The following is a 23,355-nucleotide window of genomic DNA, read 5'->3' as shown; positions in this document are numbered from 1 at the left end:
CTCCTGAGTGGCACAATAGAAAAAAGTGTTCGCTTTATTGTTTGGAGACCATGAGTTTGAATTCGAACAGTGTCACAGCTGTTTGTGGCCAGGAGTCCAAGAAAGAGTCCCAAAGCTGCTAAATCTGGCCCTGCTGTCTGGGTGGGAGGGATGGTGTACTTTCTCTCCACATCTGTCATAGTGACAGTAGCCAATCATGGGCGTCTGTGAGATCATGCATGTGGAAGGGGGAGGATAGCGCTTTCCTTCAAGTGTGTTAAGCCACCACGTGATGCAGCATGACTCATAGGAAGTGTATGATAGCTACCAAGCACAGAGGGTGAAGGGTTATTATATAAGGGGAATCTAACTGGGAATTTTCCAAGAGAAATTTTGAGGAAACAAAATGACTTGGAATATAGGGTATCCGGCGTAAAACTGTGCCAAATCTAACATGAGGATTGAAAAGAGAAGTACCATACCGGATCAGTCGGGGCCTGGGTTAACAACGACCGCCTCCGGTACTGTTGGTCAACAGGGTGCCGGTGGAAAGTGTGCTACTATTGCTCCAAAACGGAGAAGGAGAAAGAGAGGGGGGAGGCGTGTTAGGAGAGAGCGTGAAAGATGGAAGGGAAGGAGCTTAGAACTGAGGGTAGGAACACTGAATGTGGGAACATTGACTGGCAGAGCGAGAGAGTTAGCAGGTATGATGGAAAGAAGGAAGTTGGACATTTTGTGTGTGCAGGAGACGAGGTGGAAAGGAAACAAGGCCAAGAACATTGGAGATGGATGCAAGTTGTCTTATTATGGAGTCGATGGAAAGAGAAATGGCGTTGGTATTGTTTTGAGGGGAGAGTTGGTCAACAGTGTGATTGATGTGAAGAGGGTGTCAGATAGAGTGATAGGCATGAAGTTGGAGATTCAAGAAGTGGTAATCAGTGTTGTGTGTGCGTATGCCCCACAGGTTGGATGTGAGAATGAAGAGAAAGAGTCTTTCTGGGAAAAGATGGATGAAGTGGTAGAAAGTATACCGAGGGAGGAGCATGTGCTGATAGGAGCAGATTTCAACGGACATGTTGGCGAGGGAAACAGAGGAGATGAGGACGTGATGGGCAGATATGGTGTAAGAGAGAGAAATGTGGAGGGGCAAATGGTGGTTGATTTTTCAAAGAGGATGAATTTGGCAATAGTCAATACATACTTTGAGAAGAAAGAGCAGCACAGGGTGACGTCTAAGAGTGGAGGAAGATCTACACAGGTGGACTCCATACTCTGCAGAAGGGGTAACCTGAAGGAGATTGGAGACTATAAAGTGATGGCAGGGGAGAGTATAGCTAGAAAACATCGAGTGGTCATGTGCAGGATGAGCTTGAAAGTGAAAAAGAGGAAGCATGAAATAGCGGAGCTGAAGATTAAGTGGTGGAAACTAAAAGAGGTTGAACATCAGAAGGAGTTTAGGGAAGAAATGAGACAAGCATTGAGTGGTCATGGAAGTCTGCCAGAAGATTGGAATACTACTGCTGTACTAGTAAGAGAGGCAGCAAGGAAAGTGCTAGGGTGGTCATCGGGAAGGAGGAAGGAAGACAAGGAGACATGGTGGTGGAACAAAGAAGTGCAGGAAATTATAAAAGAGAAGAGGCTAGCAAAGAAGAATTGAGATGATCAGAGAGACGAGGAAAGCAGGCGGTTATACAGAGAGACAAGACAGAAGGCAAAAAGAGCAGTAAGCGAAGGCGAAAGCAGATGCATGCCAGGAGTTGTACAAAAGACTGGAGACCAAAGAAGGTGAGAAAGACCTGTACAGACTAGCTAGGCAGAGAAACAGGGAAGCGAGGGATGCACAGCAGGTAGGAGTGATGAAAGACGTAAATGGAAATGTGCTGACAAACAAAGAGAGTGTATTAAGAAGGTGGAAAGAGTACTTTGAGGATTTATTAAATGAGGAGAATCCAAGAGAGAAAAGGTCAGATTCATTGGAGACAGCAAATCAGGAAGCAGAGTTGGTTAGTAAGGATGAGGTGAGGGCAGCCATGAAAAGAATGAAGACTGGGAAAGCAGTTGGACCAGATGGTATCCCAATTGAGGCTTGGAGATGTTTGGGTGAGACGGCTGTGGAGTTCCTAACGAGATTGTTTAATAAGATCCTAGAGAATGAGAAAATGCCAAATGAATGGAGAAAGAGTGTGCTAGTCCCAATATACAAGAATAAGGGAGATGTACAGAGCTGCAGTAATTACAGAGGAATAAAATTGATGAGCCACACCATGAAGCTATGGGAAAGGGTATTGGAGGCGAGATTGAGAAGAGAGGTAGCAATCTGTGAACAGCAGTATGGGTTTATGCCAAGAAAGAGCACGTCGGATGCAATTTTTGCTTTAAGAATGTTAATGGAGAAGTACAGAGAAGGCCAGAGAAAGCTGCACTGTGTGTTTGTAGACCTAGAGAAGGCATACAATAGAGTGCCGAGAGATGAGTTATGGTATTGTATGAGAAAGAGTGGAGTGAATGAGAAGTATATTAGAGTGGTGCAAGATATGTATGAGAACAGTGCAACAGCAGTGAGGTGTGCAGTTGGAACAACTGAGTGGTTCAAGGTGAAGGTGGGACTCCATCAAGGATCTGCTTTGAGTCCTTTCTTGTTTGCCATAGTGATGGATAGCTTGACGGACAAAGTGAGGCAAGAGTCACCATGGAACATGATGTTTGCGGATAATATTGTGATATGTGGTGAAAGTAGAAAGGAGGTTGAGTTGGGTTTGGAGAGATGGAGGTATGTATTGGAATGAAGAGGAATGAAGGTGAGCAGTAGCAAAACAGAATACATGTGCATCAGTGAGAATGGGGATGAGAGTGTAGTGAAGATGCAAGGAGTAGATGTAAAGAAAATTGGTGAATTCAAGTACCTGGGGTCAACTGTGCAGGAAAATGGGGGCTGCGATAGTGAGGTGAGAAAGAGAGTGCAGGCAGGGTGGAGCAGTTGGAGAAGGATTTCAGGAGTCATTTGTGATAGGAAAGTCCCAGCAAAAGTGAAAAGTAAGATGTATAAGACAGTAGTGAGACCAGCTGTGATGTACGGATTGGAGACCGTACCCTTAACGAAGAGACAGGAGGCAAAGTTGGAGGTGGCGGAGTTGAGGATGTTAAGGTTTGCAATGGGAGTGACAAGGTTGGACAGGATAAGGAACAAGCACATCAGAGGGACAGCACACGTGGAGAGCTTGGGAATTAAGCTAAGAGAGATGAGACTGAGATGGTATGGGCACATCCTGAGAAGAGATGCAGAGCATGTTGGAAGGAGAATGTTGAGGATGGAGCTGCCAGGCAAATGAAAACGAGGAAGGCCAAAGAGGAGATACATGGATGTGGTGAGAGAGGACATGAAAGTGGCAGGTGTGGTAGAGAAGGATGCGGAAGACAGGGAGCAATGGAGACGAAAGATCCGCTGTGGCGACCCCTAATCGGGAGCAGCCAAAAGAAGAAGAAAATGACCTGGAATATCTTCCTACGATCTTCGTCCTGATGTTATATCTTAAACATAGCGCTCAATTTGAGGAGTTCATTAGCTGTAGAAACAAATACTGCAGCTAAAGCTGGCTATGTTGTTCTTGACAATAAATGACCGGCAGTCCTTGACAACGAGGATTTTAGATGTAAAGAAAACAATGAATCATACTTCACTTACAGCTGTACAGAAACGCTTTTCCAAAGTGAAAGAAAACCCACATGCCTCCACTGCAACACTACTCCATCCAAGGTATCTAATATAGCTATTCAGGGCACTTCATTTAAAATCAGCATACTCCTGTTATGAAAAATGGACCTAGTAAGTGCTCTTTAAACAGCTAGGAAACCAAGTAAACATAAACAGAGGTAAATAAAATGTTCTGTGATGCTCGTGATTGCTTAGTACTTTTTAGTCTATTGTGCTTTAGTCATAGATTTTTTTTTTTATTTCTGTTTTTTTGTTGTTGTTGTTGTTGAAATTGATTTTGATCAGACCTAGGTTTTTTTTTTCCCCTCAGTTCACTCATTATTCATGGATTGATGTAAACCACTTTATTAAATTGTCTCATCTCATCTCATTATCTGTAGCTGCTTTATCCTGTTCTACAGGGTCGCAGGCAAGCTGGAGCCTATCCCAGCTGACTACGGGCAAAAGGCGGGGTACACCCTGGACAAGTCGCCAGGTCATCACAGGGCTGACACACAGACAACCATTCACACTCACATTCACACCTACGGTCAATTTAGAGTCACCAGTTAACCTAACCTGCATGTCTTTGGACTGTGGGGGAAACCGGAGCACCTGGAGGAAACCCACGCGGACACGGGGAGAACATGCAAACTCCGCACAGAAAGGCCCTCGCCGGTCACGGGGCTCGAACCTGGACCTTCTTGCTGTGAGGCGACAGCGCTAACCACTACACCACCGTGCCGCCCTTTTATTAAATTGTGTTTTTTATATTTTATTTTGTATTACTTTTATAGTTTATATTTAATTTCTTTGTTATTTATTATTTCGAGGACCCTTCTGTAAATCACTCTGTGACGTTGGCATCCTCAGTAAATATTTAAAAAAAAAAAAAAGTCAGTTACTCATTTTGGTATCGGTATTGATGAATACCAAAAGACATGTACTTGTACTTCTTGTACACAGTCAAGAAAAAAATGGCATCCTTTGTCGATGGATATCTTTTTAAGTGTCATTACCAGATTTAATTTGCACATCTGAGGGATATTTTCAACCCTTGACCTTTTATTAACTGTGCGTTGATGTTTCTGTCTTTAACTCTATCACTCAGAGGCCATATGACATCCATGCCAGCAACTCAGTGGAGTCTCTAATGCAGCTCTTCAGCACAGTCAGCGTGCAGTACTGTAACTCCTGGCACAAAGACCTCATCTCCCTGCTGCGTAAGGTGAGAGAGAGAGAGCGTGCGTGCGTGCATAAATAAGTATAGTCTTTTCACAGCGATGTCCACATACAATAAAAAAGGTGAGAAGTTAGAATGGTGGAGAAAGAAGTAGTGTAAAAGTAAGTAGTAATAAATTAATTTATGAAATATGTGCATGGGATGATAAGAGCAAATTGAAAGTATTGAGAGGAGAGGAAAATCAAGTCGTGTGAAGAGGTGATGAATAAGCAGATGGATGATTTTTTAAAGGCTATGTGGAAAGGAATGGAGAGAAAACTAATTGGTTCTGAGGACGGAGGAGGAGATTGAGGAGAGAGTGCAGTACACAACAGAGAGCGAGTGGGTTTGAAACGCACAGAGACAGAAAGGAGGAACATAATGAGGCAATGTAGGAGTGAGGCCGAGCCCAAGCGAGAGATGATGGAAAGCTGGAAGGTTGGAAGCCTAATGTATAATGGGAAAGGAATGGGCGGAAGGTGACCAGACCTAAAAAGGGAGAAATACAATACATAATCAGGCTGTGAATAGAATGAGAGAGAGAGAGAGAGAGAGAGAGAGAGAGAGATGGATATGGGGGGATGGGTGGGATGGAAAAAGAAACAGGAAGAGACAGAGAGGGAGAGAGAGTGGCAGAAAAATAATGAGAATGTGTGTGTGCGCAAATGTGAGGGGTCAACCTGAAGGGGTTAGAGACATACAAAAGATGCCCATAGTGCTAGAGAGGTTAGAAAGGGCAGTGTGTGTAGTATAGGAATATTTCATCCTTATAATCGCTTACTGGGTCTCAGGTTCTGTCTTAGCACTTTTGACCGAGATGTCTATTTGTCTCATCCATGCCGGTGTAGATCAGTTACTTCTGTCTGGACTGTGTGGAGACAGTCTCAGCCTTCTGAGAATAAAGCAGCAGCAACATGTCCAAAAATTGCTCAGATATGATTTCCCGTCATAACATAGTGCATCCCATCAGATGGGCTGGGAATCTGGTCTCTAAGCACTTTGAGAGCAATAAAGTATTTCACGATAAGCCTGGAAAGCTGTCATCCTTTTATAACTCTATCAGCCTGTTAATAACAGAATAGCTTTTTATGATCACTCCCCGGACAGATGGGCCCATGTTATCTCTCAGCTCTATCGCTCTAGCTCTCTTATTTAAAACTAATTGGCCCTGAAGACTGCCTGACTATTGCCAGTGGTGACAGACTGAATCGAATGGCTGTGAATTGGCAAGAAGTGAAGTTTGCTATTTGCATATCAAAAGGAAGACGATGTCGTCATGAAAGAGAGCAGATATAAATCGATTTTTTTTGGAAGATGTTTCAGGGCACAACTTTCCATGATCTAGCATGTTACCTATTTAACTCATCTGTAAAGGAACGACCCAGTGTTTTTTAAACCTCAACTTTAACCACTGCATCTGCAGCAGACATGCAATAGACCAGTTCACACATATCGCCGCGCATGCGCAGGGGTCAAAGGTCGAGGCCTCATCGGAGATGAAAACATGGCGGCAAACAAGCCAAACCTTAGCAAATACGCCTTATGGAAGAAGGCAGAATTGCAGAGGCATATGAGAGAACGGGGATTGCCAACTACCATGTGGGTAGAAGAGTTAAGGGCGCTTGCATATGCCACAGATATTTTAAAAATCCAGCCTGTACCGTCCAAGGAAGACGAAGAAAAATCGAGGTATGTACCCGGTGATACTGCCACGCCCACTGCAGTTTTTGACAGGTCAACGACTCATAGTTCTATATCTGACACGGAGAAATAATATAAGTCGTGCTGCCTACCAGATTACAGTCGTCTGTTTTATTGTATCAGTACTAGTATCACTTGCTATACTCATCAGTCATGTACTTCAGGTACATCTGACCCTCAGCCTGCTGCCTCAACAGCTGACCTTGCTATATCAACTTTGTCCAAACCTGACTCTCCACCGAAAGGCAGGAACAAACCAGCAGCCAAAAAGACCAGGCGAAGAAAGACCCGAAAAACTGGGAAACCAGTGTATTTGTGTGGTGTGTGCCAGAAGTTGTGTAAGGACAGTGAGGATATAACAGAAAATGATGACAATAGCGTAGGATGTGATCAGTGCTATAAGTGGTATCACTGGGGGGGTGGGCTTTGATGTTTGCTGTCTTGATAATGACTGGTTATGTTCAAATTGCTCAGATTGTTAAATTGTAATGTTACTGGTGAACTTCTCGCATGCAGGTCTTTTGTTAATACTTATCAATAGTTCATCAGAACTTCAGTGTTTTTATACCATTTAGTATTACTTTATCATGTATTAAGCTGTACTAGTAGTGTTAGTGTTTTATGTATTTAACCGTGTATTATATGTAGTAACTGTAGTAAAAATATTACTTGCAAAATGTTTAATTCATTAAAACAAAAATACAATTGATCAGCATCTATTCCTGTTAACCAAAAGGTAGTGGGAATATGTGAAATGCATTATGCTTTGCTTAGTATATTTAATAGTAGACAAGGATGTTTCATTTTTGTGTCCATTTACTTTTCATTTTGTGAAATCTGTGAAATTTAAAAATTAAAATTTAATATAAATTACAAGGCTTCCATCATTTTGGGACTAGTAGTAGTCATTACTGGTGTAAGAACTACAAAGTCACAGAAACTTGTCAGATTTTTATTACAACCAACATTTTACATTTTAAGGCACATAAAAATCAAGATAATACTGTTGTATATACAGACAATGATTATCGGCGAGAGTGAAAATCAAGGCGGGTCCATGAACATGAATCTGACAGCTGACAAGGTCAACTGTGTGCTTGGATTCACATAATTTTTTCTGTATACACTCACTTAAATGTACACTACAGTCTTCTCGCATCCACTGTTCAAGCAGTCAACGTCCATTGTGGCAATCGACAACACAACAGTGTCCCCACAGCGAGCCTGTAGCCTCTGCCATTGTTGACGTGCTCTACTTCCGCTCGTTTATGAGGCCTTAACCTTTGACCTTTCCCACAACTCCTTGTGCGTTGCCGTATTTGTGAACTCGTCTGTTACCACAAACATGAAGAACTACAAACCTGCTTGGTCACGAGCAGCTACTGAAAATATGGCACCATTAACAATAATTCAGATCTAAAGTCATTACAGTCTAATAATAAAGATCCTGGACTAAGAAATGAAAAGTTTTACCAAAGTTCTTATTTTCTTTCCAACACTGGAGCAATAAACTAATAGTAATTCCAGTTACTTACACGCACAAATGAGTAGGTTGACAAGACATAAGCATACATTCTTCTGGAAAAGAAGTAACAGCTCAAAAAGGATGTATTTCCAGAAAGCATATTTATTTAAATATTTATTGGCTGCCCTGCCAACTGCCCTTGGCATCTGGAGTTTTTCAGTTGTTTTCGCAGTACAGTGAATATGTTCAGATTCTTGTCTGTACTGGAGTGGTAGATAGAGACAAGATAAAGATGAGTTGGGTTTGTTTGTTTGTTTTTTGTGATAACTGCTGTGCTGAAATGCCGAGAGCCTGAGAAACAGTTACCAAACAGTGAAGACACTTTCCATGTAATCCATTGCTGTACAATATTAGCAAGATAGGAGACAAGCTTTGGACAAACAATCCATCCATCCATTATCTGTAACCGCTTATCCTGTACAGGGTCACAGGCAAGCTGGAGCCTATCCCAGCTGACTATGGGCGAGAGGCGGGGTACACCCTGGACAAGTCATCAGATCATCACAGGGCTGACACATAGCCATTCACACCTACGGTCAATTTAGAGCCACCAGTTAGCCTAACCTGCATGTCTTTGGACTGTGGGGGAAACCAGAGCACCCAGAGGAAACCCACACAGACAACATGCAAACTCCACACAGAAAGGCCCTCGTCGGCCACTGGGCTTGAACCCAGGACCTTCTTGCTGTGAGGTGACAGTGCTAACCACTACACCACCGTGCCACCACAAACAAACTAAAGCTTCTTTAAAGTGCTAAAATAAAATATAATACTAAACAGTCTAGCTAGCTGCAGTTTTGCTCACACTCCGGGGAGTGAGCTACAAAGAAGTCAATTTAGTTTCTGTGGTTGGGGTGAAAAGGGGGAAGCTGATGTCATACAACCACTTTCCAAAAAAGTTGTATAAGCTATAAATAAAAACAGTGCAATGATTTCCATATCATGGACACCCTATATTTAATTGCCCAGGGTCATTTACTGGGCAGCACCCTTTCCCGAGCAGTGAACATAGATGTCGAGGTGAACAACAGGATTGCAAAGGCCAGCACCATTTTCGAAAGACTTCATGAGGATGTCTAGGAGCAGAGAGGGCTCAGCCTTACCACTAAGCTGAAGGTCGACCATGCTGTGATACTTACCACCCTATTTTACGCCTGTGAGACCTGGACTGTCTACAGCAGATACGCTAAGCAACTCAATCACTTCCACTTGACCTGCCTCCGCAAACTCTTTCATATCAAGTGGCGGGACAAAATCCCGGACGCAGAGGTCCTAAAATGGACTGGACTTCCCAACGTTAACACTCTTCTGCAGAAAGCTCAAGCCAGATGGACCAGTCATGTTGTCAGGACGCCAGACAGTCGACTGCCCAAACAGTTGTTGTATAGGGAGCTGTGCCTAGGCAAGCGCTCATCTGGGGGGCAGAAGAAATGCTTCAAGGACAATCTCAAAGTGTCCCTAAAAACTCTAGAAATCGAGCTCAACTCCTGGGAGTTGCTTGCTCAGGATCGTCCAGCATGGCAAGCAAAGCTCACCAGTGGTGCAAGTGCAACAGAGATGAAACACATCGCAAAGGCCCAGAAGAAATGAGCTGTGCGGAAGGCTCGAACTATCGCCACCCCCACTACAGCACCTACCCAGGCATGCCTGACATGTGGGCGTACCTTCAAAACCCGGATTGGCCTCATCAGTCACCTCCGGACCCACAACCATCGTCCACCAAATTGAAGTCATGGTCAACTTTGACCCTGAAGGATGAACATCATATTTAATTGAAAATAGTAGAAAGACAACATATCAACATATGCTGAAATTGAAAAATTTTATTTGTTTGAAAAATATATGCTCACTTTAAACTTGATGCCAGAAAATCATTTCAAAAAAATTTGGAACAGGTGCATGTTTACCTCTACTTTTAACAACACTCTGTAAACATTTGGGAACTGAGGAGAACAATTGCTGTAGTTTTGAAAGTGAAATATTGTCCTATTTGCCCATGCAGTCTATCAACATCGTGGTGAACCCCTCCCTATTTTTACTGTCTTTACTCGTGAAAGACTCCCCCTCTCTGGGATGAGTTATTCACCACTAACCCTAACCCAACCATAATAGAGTTAAGCCTTCAGTTAAGAAACTCAGACAGTGTTAGTTTGTGCTAACCAGAGGGATTAAATTGTACCATTTTCTCCATTAGATCTAAATTGTTTCCAATAAAATGAAGTGCTGGAAGTTGAATCAAAACTTTTGACAGGCAATATATGAACTCTATGTGTCAATGTGTTTGTGTAGGCAGGAAAAAAAATAGAAGATTGGAAAGAATAGAGCTTGATGTGTTTATTTTTCAGCTCCTGACAGTAAATCCAGAACATCGATTCTGCAGCCTTGCCCACATGCAAACAGCCCCCTACCTCTCAGACGTGAACTGGGATGCCGTCTATGAGAAGAAGATGGAGGCTGGATTTGTTCCCAATGTAGGAGCCGATTAAACATATCCGCACATTTCATCCACACAATACACAGCTCACACAGAAGCCAGACATAAACACAAACACAGGCCAAAAAAAAAACATGTTCTACCTACACAGATTGGTACACAAACTCAATAAGATGACTAAACCATAATGCTTCATGGATGAAAAATGAATGTTGAGAGGAATGGATTGCTTTTATTATTCTTTATCGCTGTCTGGTTTGTCTGTTGTGTATGTGGGTGAACACAGAAAGGGCGTCTGCATTGTGATCCTACCTTTGAGCTGGAAGAGATGATTTTAGAATCTCGTCCGCTACATAAGAAGAAAAAGCGTCTGGCCAAGAACAGATCAAGAGACAACAGCAAGGATTCCCAATCTGTGAGTTATCATGACCTCTGACCTGGCTGCATTTCGAAGCTTTACATCTCAACTCATCTGTCTCCATTAAAAGCTGAATTGAAATGTGTGTAGATTTGCTTTTGGGAAAGAAAAAAAAAACCTGCTAACCCTCTCTGCCATTCCAGAATGTGAATTTGAATATGAAGCTAAATGTTAATGTGGATATTAATATGAATATATTCATATGAAACAAACGTGAATAAATTCACAGCACTATCAAATTTACTACACATGCAAACATGGCTCTCGCTTTCTGAGCTCCATGGTTAACATAAATTAAATGTCTCAAGGACATGTTCTTTTTTTTCTCCATTAAAAATTTTAATAGAAATGTATGGCTTCAAAAAATGTTAAATCATCAGGAGATTGTGAGTTTGAATCCCATCATTGCCACAGCCATCAGTGGCTGGGAGCCAAAGCAGGTTCTCTGGGTGGGAGGAGTTACATGCTCCCTGACCCCTGTCAATCTCGGCAACCCCAACCAATCATGGGTGTCCTTGAGCTCATGTACGCAGAGGAGGGTACACGGTCAGAAATAGGGGTACCTTAGGAGTCCATTTCTGTCCCCTAAGGGACAGTCTACACCAGGCTTGTAGTACTAGAGTCTGACTCGTGCCCTAATTTTAAGGACTCGTGACTCGACTTGGACTTGAGCACTGATGACTCGGATTTGGACTCGAACTCGTGCATTAACTGCATTAGGACTCGTAAATTGGAGATGAAGACTCTGATTTTTTTTCTTTATTTTTTGTAACATGCCGTAATAAACTGGCATAATATATTTATATCGACATTAATTTTTGTACTAATTTCATGCAAGAGTGTCACACCTGAGTGCCTTGGCGCATACATCAGATAGACTCGGGCGCTCCGGACAGCACACACGCCAAGCGGACTCTCACGTGCGCACCGTAAAGACTCGCACCTGCACAGGATTAAGGCGCAATCAGCGTGCCTAGATAATAACTGTGAAAATGCACTTACTTTGTGAAGTATTGAGTTGCGTTGCTGACACATTACCGAGTCTTATTTCCTTGTTTTCCTCCCTAAGTGATGTGCCTTAAAGTGGTAGGGAGGTTTGTGCGCTTTTATAATCCTGGTAGCTATATCAGCTGAGACCTCGGTCCCTGGTAGGTTCAACCTTGCTGGGCAGGTTCCAGGTGAAAAGCCAGACAAATTGCAGTACCTGTCCCTCCAGGTTGGGGGTTGGGCAATGGGCTAATGACCCATTCCTGTAAAAAAAACCCAAACACATCATTACTGAAACCAGACAGACTTTTCAAGTGAGTTATGGGCAGAAGAAAGAGGCTAGTCAGGTACCTCCAGACAAAGATACAGTATGTTTTTTGTTAAGAGGAGACAGTGGAGACGGCTAGGTCATGTGTTGTGGATGCCTAGGCAAAATCACTGTGTCACCGCACTGTAGAGCTGTAATCGGGCCTGAAAAGTCAAGCCCGACCCGGCCCGAGCCCGACAGAATTCGACCCGAGCCCGACAAGTGCACCATTTTAAAAGCCCGAACCCATTTACAGCCCGACATTAGGCTATCCAAATGTGCGCAGGCATACAGCTCTTTTGCCTTTTGTCAAGAATGAGTCATTTATACATTTTTTTAACATCATTTATTCATGACTGATGTACAGTAGGTTATAGGCCACTTGGAACTTGGAAAAAATAAATAAAATGTCCCCTTTTAACATCGTAATATCTCAGGCCTACGCATAGTCTATAAATAGGCCAAAGCCTATTAAGGCCTAAAAAAATGATTAGCGACAAAAAAAAAAAGAGAATTCTAAACTAACATAGGTAGGCCTATTTAGAACTAACGAAATAGGCCTGACATGAAAAGTTACATAAAATTGAGATTAGGCCCAAGACGAACGAAAACTGGGCTTGCTTGCGGTCGCCTCTCTCCACAATCATCACGAATGTGAATAGGCCAATGCACCAGTAAAAATGTGTTTTTCTTAACAAATTTAATTAAAATAAATTCTAAATTAAGATGTGTATTTGGCAATAACAAAATTAAGATAAAGGCAAAAAGAGCGAATTTTGCGGAGTGGGAAAATGTACAGCAAGCTGACTGGGAAGATGACGAGGCCACTCGCTACATTGAAACGGCTGTCATGGAAAATGAAATGGATGTTCTTGGCTGGTGGAAGATAAACAAACCATCCTACCCAAAACTTGCAAAATTAGCCAGATCAGTACTATGCATCCTGGCCAGCAGCAGCAACAGGCTTTGTTTCCCCACGTCTCTCCACAATCCGGCCTCAACGCGACGATGAACAGCAGCTGAAATTTAATAAAAGAATAATACCTACATTAGCCTATATGTTCTGTCTACATTGTGCGTTTAAGACTCAATTAATGTTTATTTACAATTTGAAAAACCTTTACTCACCAAGATTAGGCTACATGTTTTTGTGAAGGAAAATGATTGAATCCACTGTAGATGGCTTCAGCGCGGTTCTGCGCTCACTGATGGTGCGTCCAGCAGCACTGAACACCCTTTCACTGCTGCTGCTGCTGCTGGCCGGAATGCATAGTACTGATCTGACTAATTTTGCAAGTTTTGGGTAGGATGGTTTGTTTATCTTCCACCAGCCAAGAACATCCATTTCATTTTCCATGACAGCCGTTTCAATGTAGCGAGTGACCTCGTCATCTTCCCAGTCAGCTTGCTGTACATTTTCCCACTCCGCAAAATTTGCTCTTTTTCCCGGAGGAGTGGTTTCAACTGCGAAGAGCTCTGGCTCCACATCTTGTGCGCCTGCAGCCATGGCTTGCAGAAGAGTGCGGGCATGGGCATGTACGGCATTCCTGTCTGAGTGTGACAACATTCTAAGTTGGTTAAACTTTGGCCAGAGAAATGTTGCGATCTTGCGGAGGTCCTGCATTATCACTTTACGCGCGAGCCAGTCTTCATGCCGTTTACGCACGACAGCTTGCTGAGGGGAGTCCAGGGCATTGGGTTGACAGTGGCGTTTCAGTTTCTCACACCAGAGACACACACGACTAAGTGTTGGATAGTTGTCTCCCTCAAGTTCCCGCTGTGCATCATAGAACGGCCTCAGAAAGTTAATCAAAAAGCCCAGTGTGTCCGGTGCTATTTTTTCAATACGTGCGCTCTCCCCTCCTGCCTCCAGCTTTTCATGGAGCTCATGATATATGGCCTGTATAGAGGTCAGTGTGAGGTACACTGTACTGAACCGAGTGTCTCCCATTTGCAGCAATGTTGTTGACAGTTGCACAGCCAACCCAGACTGTTTAACGTACCTCACTAATGATTTAGCAGCAGAAATGGTATCCCCTATGTCCGGAGCACCATCGGCTTTGGATAACTTGGCAATGTCGAGTTCATGCCGCAGTACCGTGTTAATGACATGGTCAATGCAGTCCAATCTCTGGTATGGCTGCAGAGCTAATTTAATGTTTGCCCCTCATCGGTCACCCATACAATTTTGCTGAGAGAGGAAGCGTCAAGGCCAAACTTTGTCACCAGTAATTTCAATATCTCCCATCTGATATTTTCTCCCGCCTTTGCCTCTTCCAAAGGGAACGTTGCAGTTGTCAGGGTTTTATTCACCAGGTCCATATCCTCACTTATGAAATGGCATGTGATTTTCAAATAACTAATTTTCTGATAATCCTCTGTCCACATGTCTGTGGTCATTGCGACTGTGCCATCCTTCAACAAATTCTTAAGTTTCTGCACTAAAGCTTCTCTCTTTTCTTCTGCCATGTTAGTGCACATCTTCGCAATTGTCACATTGCGGGGAATAACAGACTTTACGGGAACCCTCCCATATGCAGCCCCAAAATTAATTAGTTCTTGCACCAGCTCTTCAAACCCCTCACCATTTACGACATTAAAAGGCGTAATGTCTTTACAGCAAAAGCTGACACACTTCTCCGTCACCGAATGTTTCACCGTGGCAGGGATGGGTTTAAATGCTGTAACAAATGATTTGACTGTACTGTAGGTTGATCACTGGCAGGTGTTGAACAGCTTCGATCAACATGTCTTATCAGCGATGAATTCCCTGTTGTTTTGCTATCATACTTAAACAGAACGTCGCATCTTTTGCATTTCACATAACCCACTGGCTCATCATTCTCATCATGGACATGGTCAAAACTTTTCCACACCTCAGACTTTACTTTTGCTGACGGTGCAACCAAAACGTAATCACCAGAGGCCAACCTCCGTTTCACCTCCTTGGCATCCATTTTTGCATGTTTCTGGCGCTAATTGAAACGCATCACCTGACCGCTCATTTACCGCACAAACCCAAGCCCGGCCCGAGCCCGAGTAAAATGACAGAAATTAAGCCCGAACCCGACCGAACCCATCGGGTACGGTCGGGTTCGGGCAAAGATCTTCAGCTCTACCGCACTGATGTGGAAAACAGAAGGAAGGAGAAAGGTTGGTAGGCCAAAAACAACATGGCGCAGAACTGTAGAGAAGGAGAGGGAGGAAGCAGGCTGGAGGTCATGGGAGGAGGTCAGGGTCCTTGCAAAGGACAAGGTTAATTGGAGGAAGAGTATGGAGGCCTTATGCGCAACTTAGTGCGAAGAGGTGAGGTAAGGTAGGTTAGGTATTTCCTTGTTTGGTTTCCTAATCCCTGATTTCCTGTTTCTCGTCTTTAATTCTGCTGAGTCTATGATAGCCTGTTTGTGCCTCGCTCGACCTATTACCTGTTTCACTGTTTTACAATTTTGCCTGCCGTTCTGGATTGTTGACCTGTCTTCACTTGTATTAATAAACACACCTTCTGCACTTGCATCCATCTCCCAACCATCTCTGATAGAATACTTCATGCTCCCTGATAGAGAAGCACATTCACCTGTTCATACGTCATGTTCAGGAACAAACTAATGTTAATGGCACTAAAACAGCCCCCGTCAAATGGTGCGGTTGGAGTCTTGTTCTCGGATTCGACTCAGACTCAAAATGTTTTTAAATGACTTGGACTTGAACACTGGGGACTTGAGACTGGACTCGGACTCGAGGTTTAGTGGCTCGACTACAACACTGGTCTACACTAATGTACCCCCTAAGACTCATTGGCCTTGGGTTACCTGTATGTACCTTTTTAGGGCCGAAAAGGTACATATATGTTCCCAAGCAGTATATCAAGGGTACAAATAAGTACCTTAGAGGGTCCTGCCCCAGTGACAAGCCATTGTACCCCTAAATGTACAATAATGTACTCTATTTTCTGAGAATGTACGGTAGATAGCGCTTTCCTCAAAGTGTGTCATGCTTCCCTGTGACACAGAATGTGTAGCAGTAGGAAAAGATGCCTTTAGCTGACTTGAGGTGTCTTGGAGGACGTACATGTTAACCCTGACCCTCTCTGGATAGTAACTGTCATACAGTATGACAGGTAGAGCTGGTTACTGGGTAGGAATTCAAATTGGGGAGAAAATGGAAGGGGGAAAAATGACCAAAATTCCTTGCTTGTGAGCTGATTCGTCATTCTGAACGTCCATGTTTTCATTCATACTGTTGCATATCTTAAAAATGATATTACTGTCTCTCATCAAGTAAGGAGACCTCCATTTTATTAAATGTAGCCAGTATCGCTGTTCTTCCTGATCTGCAAGCTAATGTAAGAGAACAGATAGGTTCACTAGCCAGGCTTCCTCGGCCTCTGGAGTAGATGATCCTCCATTATTACCTGGAATATTAAATTATGGATAAATTATGAAGCTTTTAGTACTGTTGTTATCCCTCTGGCACTTTCAGATATATGAGACACTATTTTTACCTCATGTCAAGTTAAAAAACAAGCTAAATACAATAAGAAGTCTGGTTTCCACTAAAGCATTGTGAAGAGAGAAAGAGGCGAGGAGCAGCTGTAGTCTGGAATGTTCTGATTGGTTTTGTGCACACTGCTGGTTTGGTCTGTGAGTCTGACCTGTGACCACTTGTGCTTTCTGCAGGAGAACGACTATCTACAGGAGTGCCTTGAAGTCGTGCAACAAGAGTTTGTGATCTTCAACCGAGAAAAGTGAGACTGAATTTTGAATACTTTTCAAGACTGCTGATACTGTGTTAAGAAACAAGATTGTGTGATGCACTCATTAAGCTTCCTCATCACTGAGCATCTCTTTTCTCCAGAGGTATAATTTGCTCCGTTACGTTTTTGCTCTGATTTTGTCGGTTTCAACAAAAGCACATTCTCAGAAAAAAAAAGGTACTGAATTGTGTCATTCCTTGTTCCTGGATCGGTACCCTCAAGAGTACATTTTTATACCATTAGTATGGGTGCTTACTTGGGAATGTGCATGTAGTATACTTTTATAAGCTCATTAAAAAGGTACAACATTGGTCTTTAAGGTATACTATATGCACATTTACAATTGAAAGATACACATTAAAGGTACAGTGTCTTGCAAAAGTATTCATCCCCCTTGGTGTTTGTCCTGTTTTGCCGCATTACAGGCTGGAATTAAAATGGATTTTTGGAGGGTTAGCACCATTTGATTTACACAACATGCCTTCCACTTTAAAGGTGAAAATTGTTGTTGTTGTTGTTGTTGTTGTTTTAAATTGTGACACAAACAATAATTAAGATGAAAAAACAGAAATCTGGAGTGTGCATAGGTATCCTCCCCCCCAAGTCAATACTTTGTAGAGCCACCTTTTGCTGCAATTCCAGCTGCAAGTCTCTTGGGGTATGTCTCTATTAGCTTAGCACATCTAGCCACTGGGATTTTTGCCCATTCCTCAAGGCAACACTGCTCCAACTCCTTCAATTTAGATGGGCTGCGTTGTTCAATTTTAAAAAGATCAATTTTAGTCTCATCTGACCAGAGAATCTTCTTCCATGTGTTTGGGGAGTCTGCCACATGCTGTTTGGCAAACTCCAAACATGTTTTCTTTTTTTTTTCTTTAAGCAATGACTTCTTCCTGGCCACTCTTCCATAAAGCCCCGCTCTGTGCAGTGTACGGCTTAAAGTGGCCCTATGGACAGATATTCCCATCTCTGCTGTGGATCTTTGCAGCTCCTTCAGTGTTATCTTTGGTGTCTTTAGTGCATCTCTGATTAATGCCCTCCTTGCCCGGTCTGTGGGTTTTGGTGGGCGGCCTTCTCTTGTCAGGTTTGTAGTGGTGCCATATTCTTTCCATTTTGCTGTAATGGATTTAATGGTGCTCTGTGGGATATTGAAAGTTTGGGATATTTTTTATAACCCAACCCTGATCCATACTTCTCCACAACTTTGTCTCTGACCTGTTTGGAGGCTCCTTGGTTTTCATGTTGCTTGCTTAGTAGTGTTGCAGAGTCAGGGTCCTTCCAGAACAGGGTGATTTATACAGACATCATGTGACAGATCATGTGACACTTTGATTGCACACAGGTGGATCTGAATCAACTAATTATGTGACTTATGAAGTGAATTGGTTGGATCAGCTCTTATTTAGGGGTTTCATACGAAAGGGTGAATACCTACAATGGTGCTTGAAAGTTTGTGAACCCTTTAGAATTTTCTATATTTCTACATAAATATGACCTAACACATCATCAGATTTTCACACAAGTCCTAAAAGTAGATAAAGAGAACCCAGTTAAATAAATGAGACAAAAATATTATACGTGGTTATTTATTTATTGAGGAAAATGATCCAATATTACATATCTGTGAGTGGCAAAAGTATGTGAACCTCGAGGATTAGCAGTTAATTTGAAGGTGAAATTAGAGTCAGGTGTTTTCAATCAATGGGATGACAATCAGGTGTGAGTGGGCACCCTGTTTTATTTAAAGAACAGGGATCTATCAAAGTCTGATCTTCACAACACATGTTTGTGGAAGTGTATCACGACATGAAAAAAGGAGATTTCTGAGGACCTCAGAAAAAGCGTTGTTGATGCTCATCAGGCTGGAAAAGGTTATAAAACCATCTGTAAAGAGTTTGGACTCCACCAATCCACAGTCAGACAGATTGTGTACAAATGGAAGAAATTCAAGACCATTGTTACCCTCCCCAGGAGTGGTCGACCAACAAAGATCACTCCAAGAGCAAGGTGTGTAATAGTCGGCGAGGTCACAAAGGACCCCAGGGTAACTTCTCAGCAACCAAAGGCCTCTCTCACATTGGCTAATATTAATGTTCATGAGTCCACTATCAGGAGAACACTGAACAACAATGGTGTGCATGGCAGGGTTGCAAGGAGAAAGCCACTGCTCTCCAAAAAGAACATTGTTGCTCGTCTGCAGTTTGCTAAAGATCACATGGACAAGCCAGAAGGCTATTGGAAAAATGTTTTGTGGACGGATGAGACCAAAATAGAACATTTTGGTTTAAATGAGAAGCGTTATGTTTGGAGAAAGGAAAACACTGCATTCCAGCATAAGAACCTTATCCCATCTGTGAAACATGGTGGTGGTAGTATCATGGTTTGGGCCTGTTTTGCTGCATCTGGGCCAGGACAGCTTGCCATCATTGATGGAACGATGAATTCTGAATTATACCAGTGAATTCTAAAGGAAAATGTCAGGACATCTGTCCATGAACTGAATCTCAAGAGAAGGTGGGTCATGAAGCAAGACAACGACCCTAAGCACACAAGTCGTTCTACCAAAGAATGGTTAAAGAAGAATAAAGTTAATGTTTTGGAATGGCCAAATCAAAGTCCTGACCTTAATCCAATCGAAATGTTGTGGAAGGACCTGAAGCGAGCAGTTCATGTGAGGAAACCCACCAACATCCCAGAGTTGAAGCTGTTCTGTACGGAGGAATGGGCTAAAATTCCTCCAAGCCGGTGTGCAGGACTGATCAACAGTTACCGCAAACGTTTCGTTGCAGTTATTACTGCACAAGGGGGTCACACCAGATACTGAAAGCAAAGGTTCACATACTTTTGCCACTCACAGATATGTAATATTGGATCATTTTCCTCAATAAATAAATGACCAAGTATAATATTTTTGTTTCATTTGTTTAACTGGGTTTTCTTTATGTACTTTTAGGACTTGTGTGAAAATCTGATGATGTTTTAGGTCATATTTATGCAGAAATATAGAAAATTCTAAAGGGTTCACAAACTTTCAAGCACCACTGTATGCACATGCCACATTTCTGTTTTTTCATCTTAATTATTGCTTGTGTCACAATAATAATAATAATTTTAAAAAAAATTCACCTTTAAAGTTGTAGGCATATTGTGTAAATCAAATGGTGCTAACCCTCCAAAAATCCATTTTAATTCCTGCTTGTAATGCAACAAAACAGGACAAACACCAAGGGGGATGAATACTTTTGCAAGACACTGTACACTGTTTGTACCCCTCGCCACAGCAAAAACGAAATATATAGCTTAGAACCTACCGTATTTCTCTTGATAAATACACTTTCAATTATAGATTACAGCCTTGTCCTTGGTGTTGGCTGTGGGCATAGGGCTCTTATTTTTTGGCATGAGAATCTGTATGCTACAAAGCACAGACACTGTGTCTGCTCTAAATTATTACCTGGTTTATAATTTAATAGAGGATGCATATTGTACTTATTGTATTGCAGTGCCCCATTATTTATGGATCCTTATCCATTGCATTTAATGTCTCTGTGACATCACGATAGAATCACCAAATGTATTAACGTGTTAATGCCTATGTACCAGAGTTTGTGCACATCACACTATACAGTAATGTTCACTCATATATATGGGAACTGTACCCATTCTTCTGTGTTTTAATGTATCAGGTTGAAGAGGAGACAGGAGGAAGGCTGCATGGTGGGAGAAGGCGAAGGAGCAGAGGGAGAGACGGAAGGAGAAGGCGACCCTGACCGAGAAGCAGAAGAGGCAGAGGGCGGGACAGAGGATGAAGAAACCGAGCCCGAACCCGAGGCCTCCAAACTGAGCATGTGCGGCTCAGTGTGCTCATCTCCGGGCAGTTCATAGATCCGCAGGCACAGCACCTCCTGCTGGTCTCTTAGGTGTCACTGCGCTCACCATGCCTATAAAGCCCTAACTGCGCCCAGCACAAAAAGTGCGATCCATTAGGGCTCCAAAACATCTCTCTTCTCCATCCCAGTTACCTTCATCTCAGCACGGTTTGGGCTCTGCCTAAACGAGCAACGATACGGCCTCCATTTTCTCGTTCTCTACATGGCCTCTAGAGTAAGCTCAATCTTCTATGCAACATTATCTGTACAGCATGATGTAAAGTAGACGTTTTAGAACTAACAAGCCGCACCGAGAACGCATGATGGTACACGGAGCAATAGGACTCTATCGTAAGAATGTTAACATGACAAGGGCGGCGAAATGAGAATGCTGTTTGTGTGTTAATTATGAATAGGTGAAAACACTCTGAACTTTAGATTTGCTATGTTTGCTCTTTCAGCTGCTCCCTCTGAAAGTGGGCTGCTATTTACTAGTCATTAAGCATTCAGTTCATTTCTATAGATATAATTCCCAGATAGCAAGTGAGTGATGACCCAGTGCCAACCCACGCATACCTCTTTCATCCAGCACACATTGTGCTGTGGAATCACAGCCACAACTCGAACACGATGACACCGTACAGTATCTCAGGCATGATGGATTGTGCACCTTTGGTCCAAAATTGAAACACTGCAAAAACTTTAGATATGGTTTGTTGCATTGGGGCTTTTTTTGATCCAGACTCTAAATGCCATGAAAACCTTAAAATGTGGCTGTTCACAGACCGATTTTTGGATTACAATACACTTCCCGTTGCCATAACTGACTCTAATGTGCCTAAACCCAACATCTGGCCTGGAATTGTATGCTATCTGGGATTAATTGCTTGGCAACTCATAAAAGAGCAAGACTAAAAGCGTCACTCTTACAAACATGACTTGAGTGACCATGTGACTACAACTGTAATGTTCTGAATGTCTGAGATAATGTTCATTGTATGTCACAAGTAAATATTTACAAAAAAATATATATATATATATACATATATAAAACTTACTTCAGCGACATTCTTAACCTTATGTCAGAATGTGTTAAGGTGTTAATGGTAATGGCTTGGTTTTTCTGTATTTCTGTCTTGATAAACTTGCTGCTTCTGGCCAGCACGCTGTTCAGTGTTTGGCACTTTGATCTGTGTTTCTCCTCCTGACTGTTAGTGCTTGCTGTGTAAGATGCTTATTCCAGAAAGATTTGATGTTCAGTGTAGGTCATACTGCAGTGTGTGTTCAGTTCACTACTCTAGTGCTCTTCCATTCCTGCTGCTTAGGACCTACTGATGAGTTTCACTTCCCCAGGGGAATAAGCTTTATTGACCTCTATAGGACACCAGTTTAAGATTTTATTTGATTGTCAATTAAAAAAAAAACTGAAAATACGCATTTTAAGTGCCATTTGGGGTCATTGATTTGGGTTACGCACTCCCCCCAGTGGGCCGGATGAGGCTTTTCTTTAGATTCTTTAGATTTAGCATTGATTCAATAGTACATTATAGAAAATACATAACTCTTTGTTTTAACGTGATACCATCGAGCTGAGTTGTGACATCAGAACATGTAGCATTGTACATAATTAGACAACACCATTGAAAAATTTGTGTTGTATAATTACGTAAAACAGCTAGAAGCAGGACCTCTTCTCCACAGTTTTATGTGGGTGTGCATATCAGACTGAAGTATTAACAAAAATCAGATTGAAATAGTTATAACAGAATAAAAGCCAGTTGTATGAAGCTATATCTTCATACAGTGACTTCTATTTCCAAGTGTGCAGGCACAACTTGTAGAGAAAAACGCCAAAGCTTTTGTACCATTTGCATAGCCGTTTCTAAATCAACATGAGTGCCTGTCTGTTTGCATTTGTCGGTTTGATATGCGCGTACATGTGTGTCTGTATGCATTTATTGGCATAATCCGTGTGTGGGTGTGTGCGCATACATATGTTTGTGTGTGTGTGTGGGAGTGTGAACGTAGTGCATAGGACCAATGTAATAATTTGTAAAGAAGCATTTATTGTGGTAAGTAAAAACATGGAATGTTTCTGGAATTAAACATAAACATAAATTCTATTGTTAGCCTCAAGTGGACATTAATTCACTGTAAGTTATTAATACTGATACCATAGCATACTTAAACTTTTTTTTTTTTGCATGTACCTCTATTTATAAAGACAAGAGACGGGGCGTTTTGGGGGAAGGCAAATGATTGTAGCTGTGTTGCTTTGCCATACACACCACTGAAATGAAAACGCTTAAGCATTGGGATGGTCACAACATGTTCACCAGTGACATCAGTGCTCTGTATCGCCATCCAATTTTCATACTCAAGGACTACGTTATCAGCCGAAGATGTTCGACTCTACAAAGCAAAGCATCGTCTTCAAATTATTGTGGATGGCATGATGTGTATTAATAG

General features: G+C 42.3%; 1 protein-coding gene across 1 annotated transcript in view; it reads left to right on the top strand.

The window, feature by feature from the left end:
• LOC132888723 (serine/threonine-protein kinase 32C-like) overlaps positions 1-21,073 on the top strand; it is a 212,250-nt gene extending 191,177 nt beyond the window's left edge. Inside the window, exons 7-11 of the mRNA XM_060924807.1 lie at positions 4,782-4,898; positions 10,464-10,589; positions 10,839-10,967; positions 16,941-17,008; positions 20,704-21,073. Coding sequence (XP_060780790.1) covers positions 4,782-4,898; positions 10,464-10,589; positions 10,839-10,967; positions 16,941-17,008; positions 20,704-20,902 — 639 coding nt within the window. The 3' untranslated portion in view covers positions 20,903-21,073. The remainder of the gene's footprint in view (positions 1-4,781; positions 4,899-10,463; positions 10,590-10,838; positions 10,968-16,940; positions 17,009-20,703) is intronic.
• Positions 21,074-23,355: the final 2,282 nt, after the last annotated feature.

This window comes from Neoarius graeffei, chromosome 7, assembly GCF_027579695.1.
Source record: "Neoarius graeffei isolate fNeoGra1 chromosome 7, fNeoGra1.pri, whole genome shotgun sequence".
Lineage (NCBI taxonomy): Eukaryota > Metazoa > Chordata > Actinopteri > Siluriformes > Ariidae > Neoarius > Neoarius graeffei.
The sequence above is the reverse complement of the archived record's forward strand: the minus strand, read 5'-3'. Positions and strand labels throughout refer to the sequence as shown.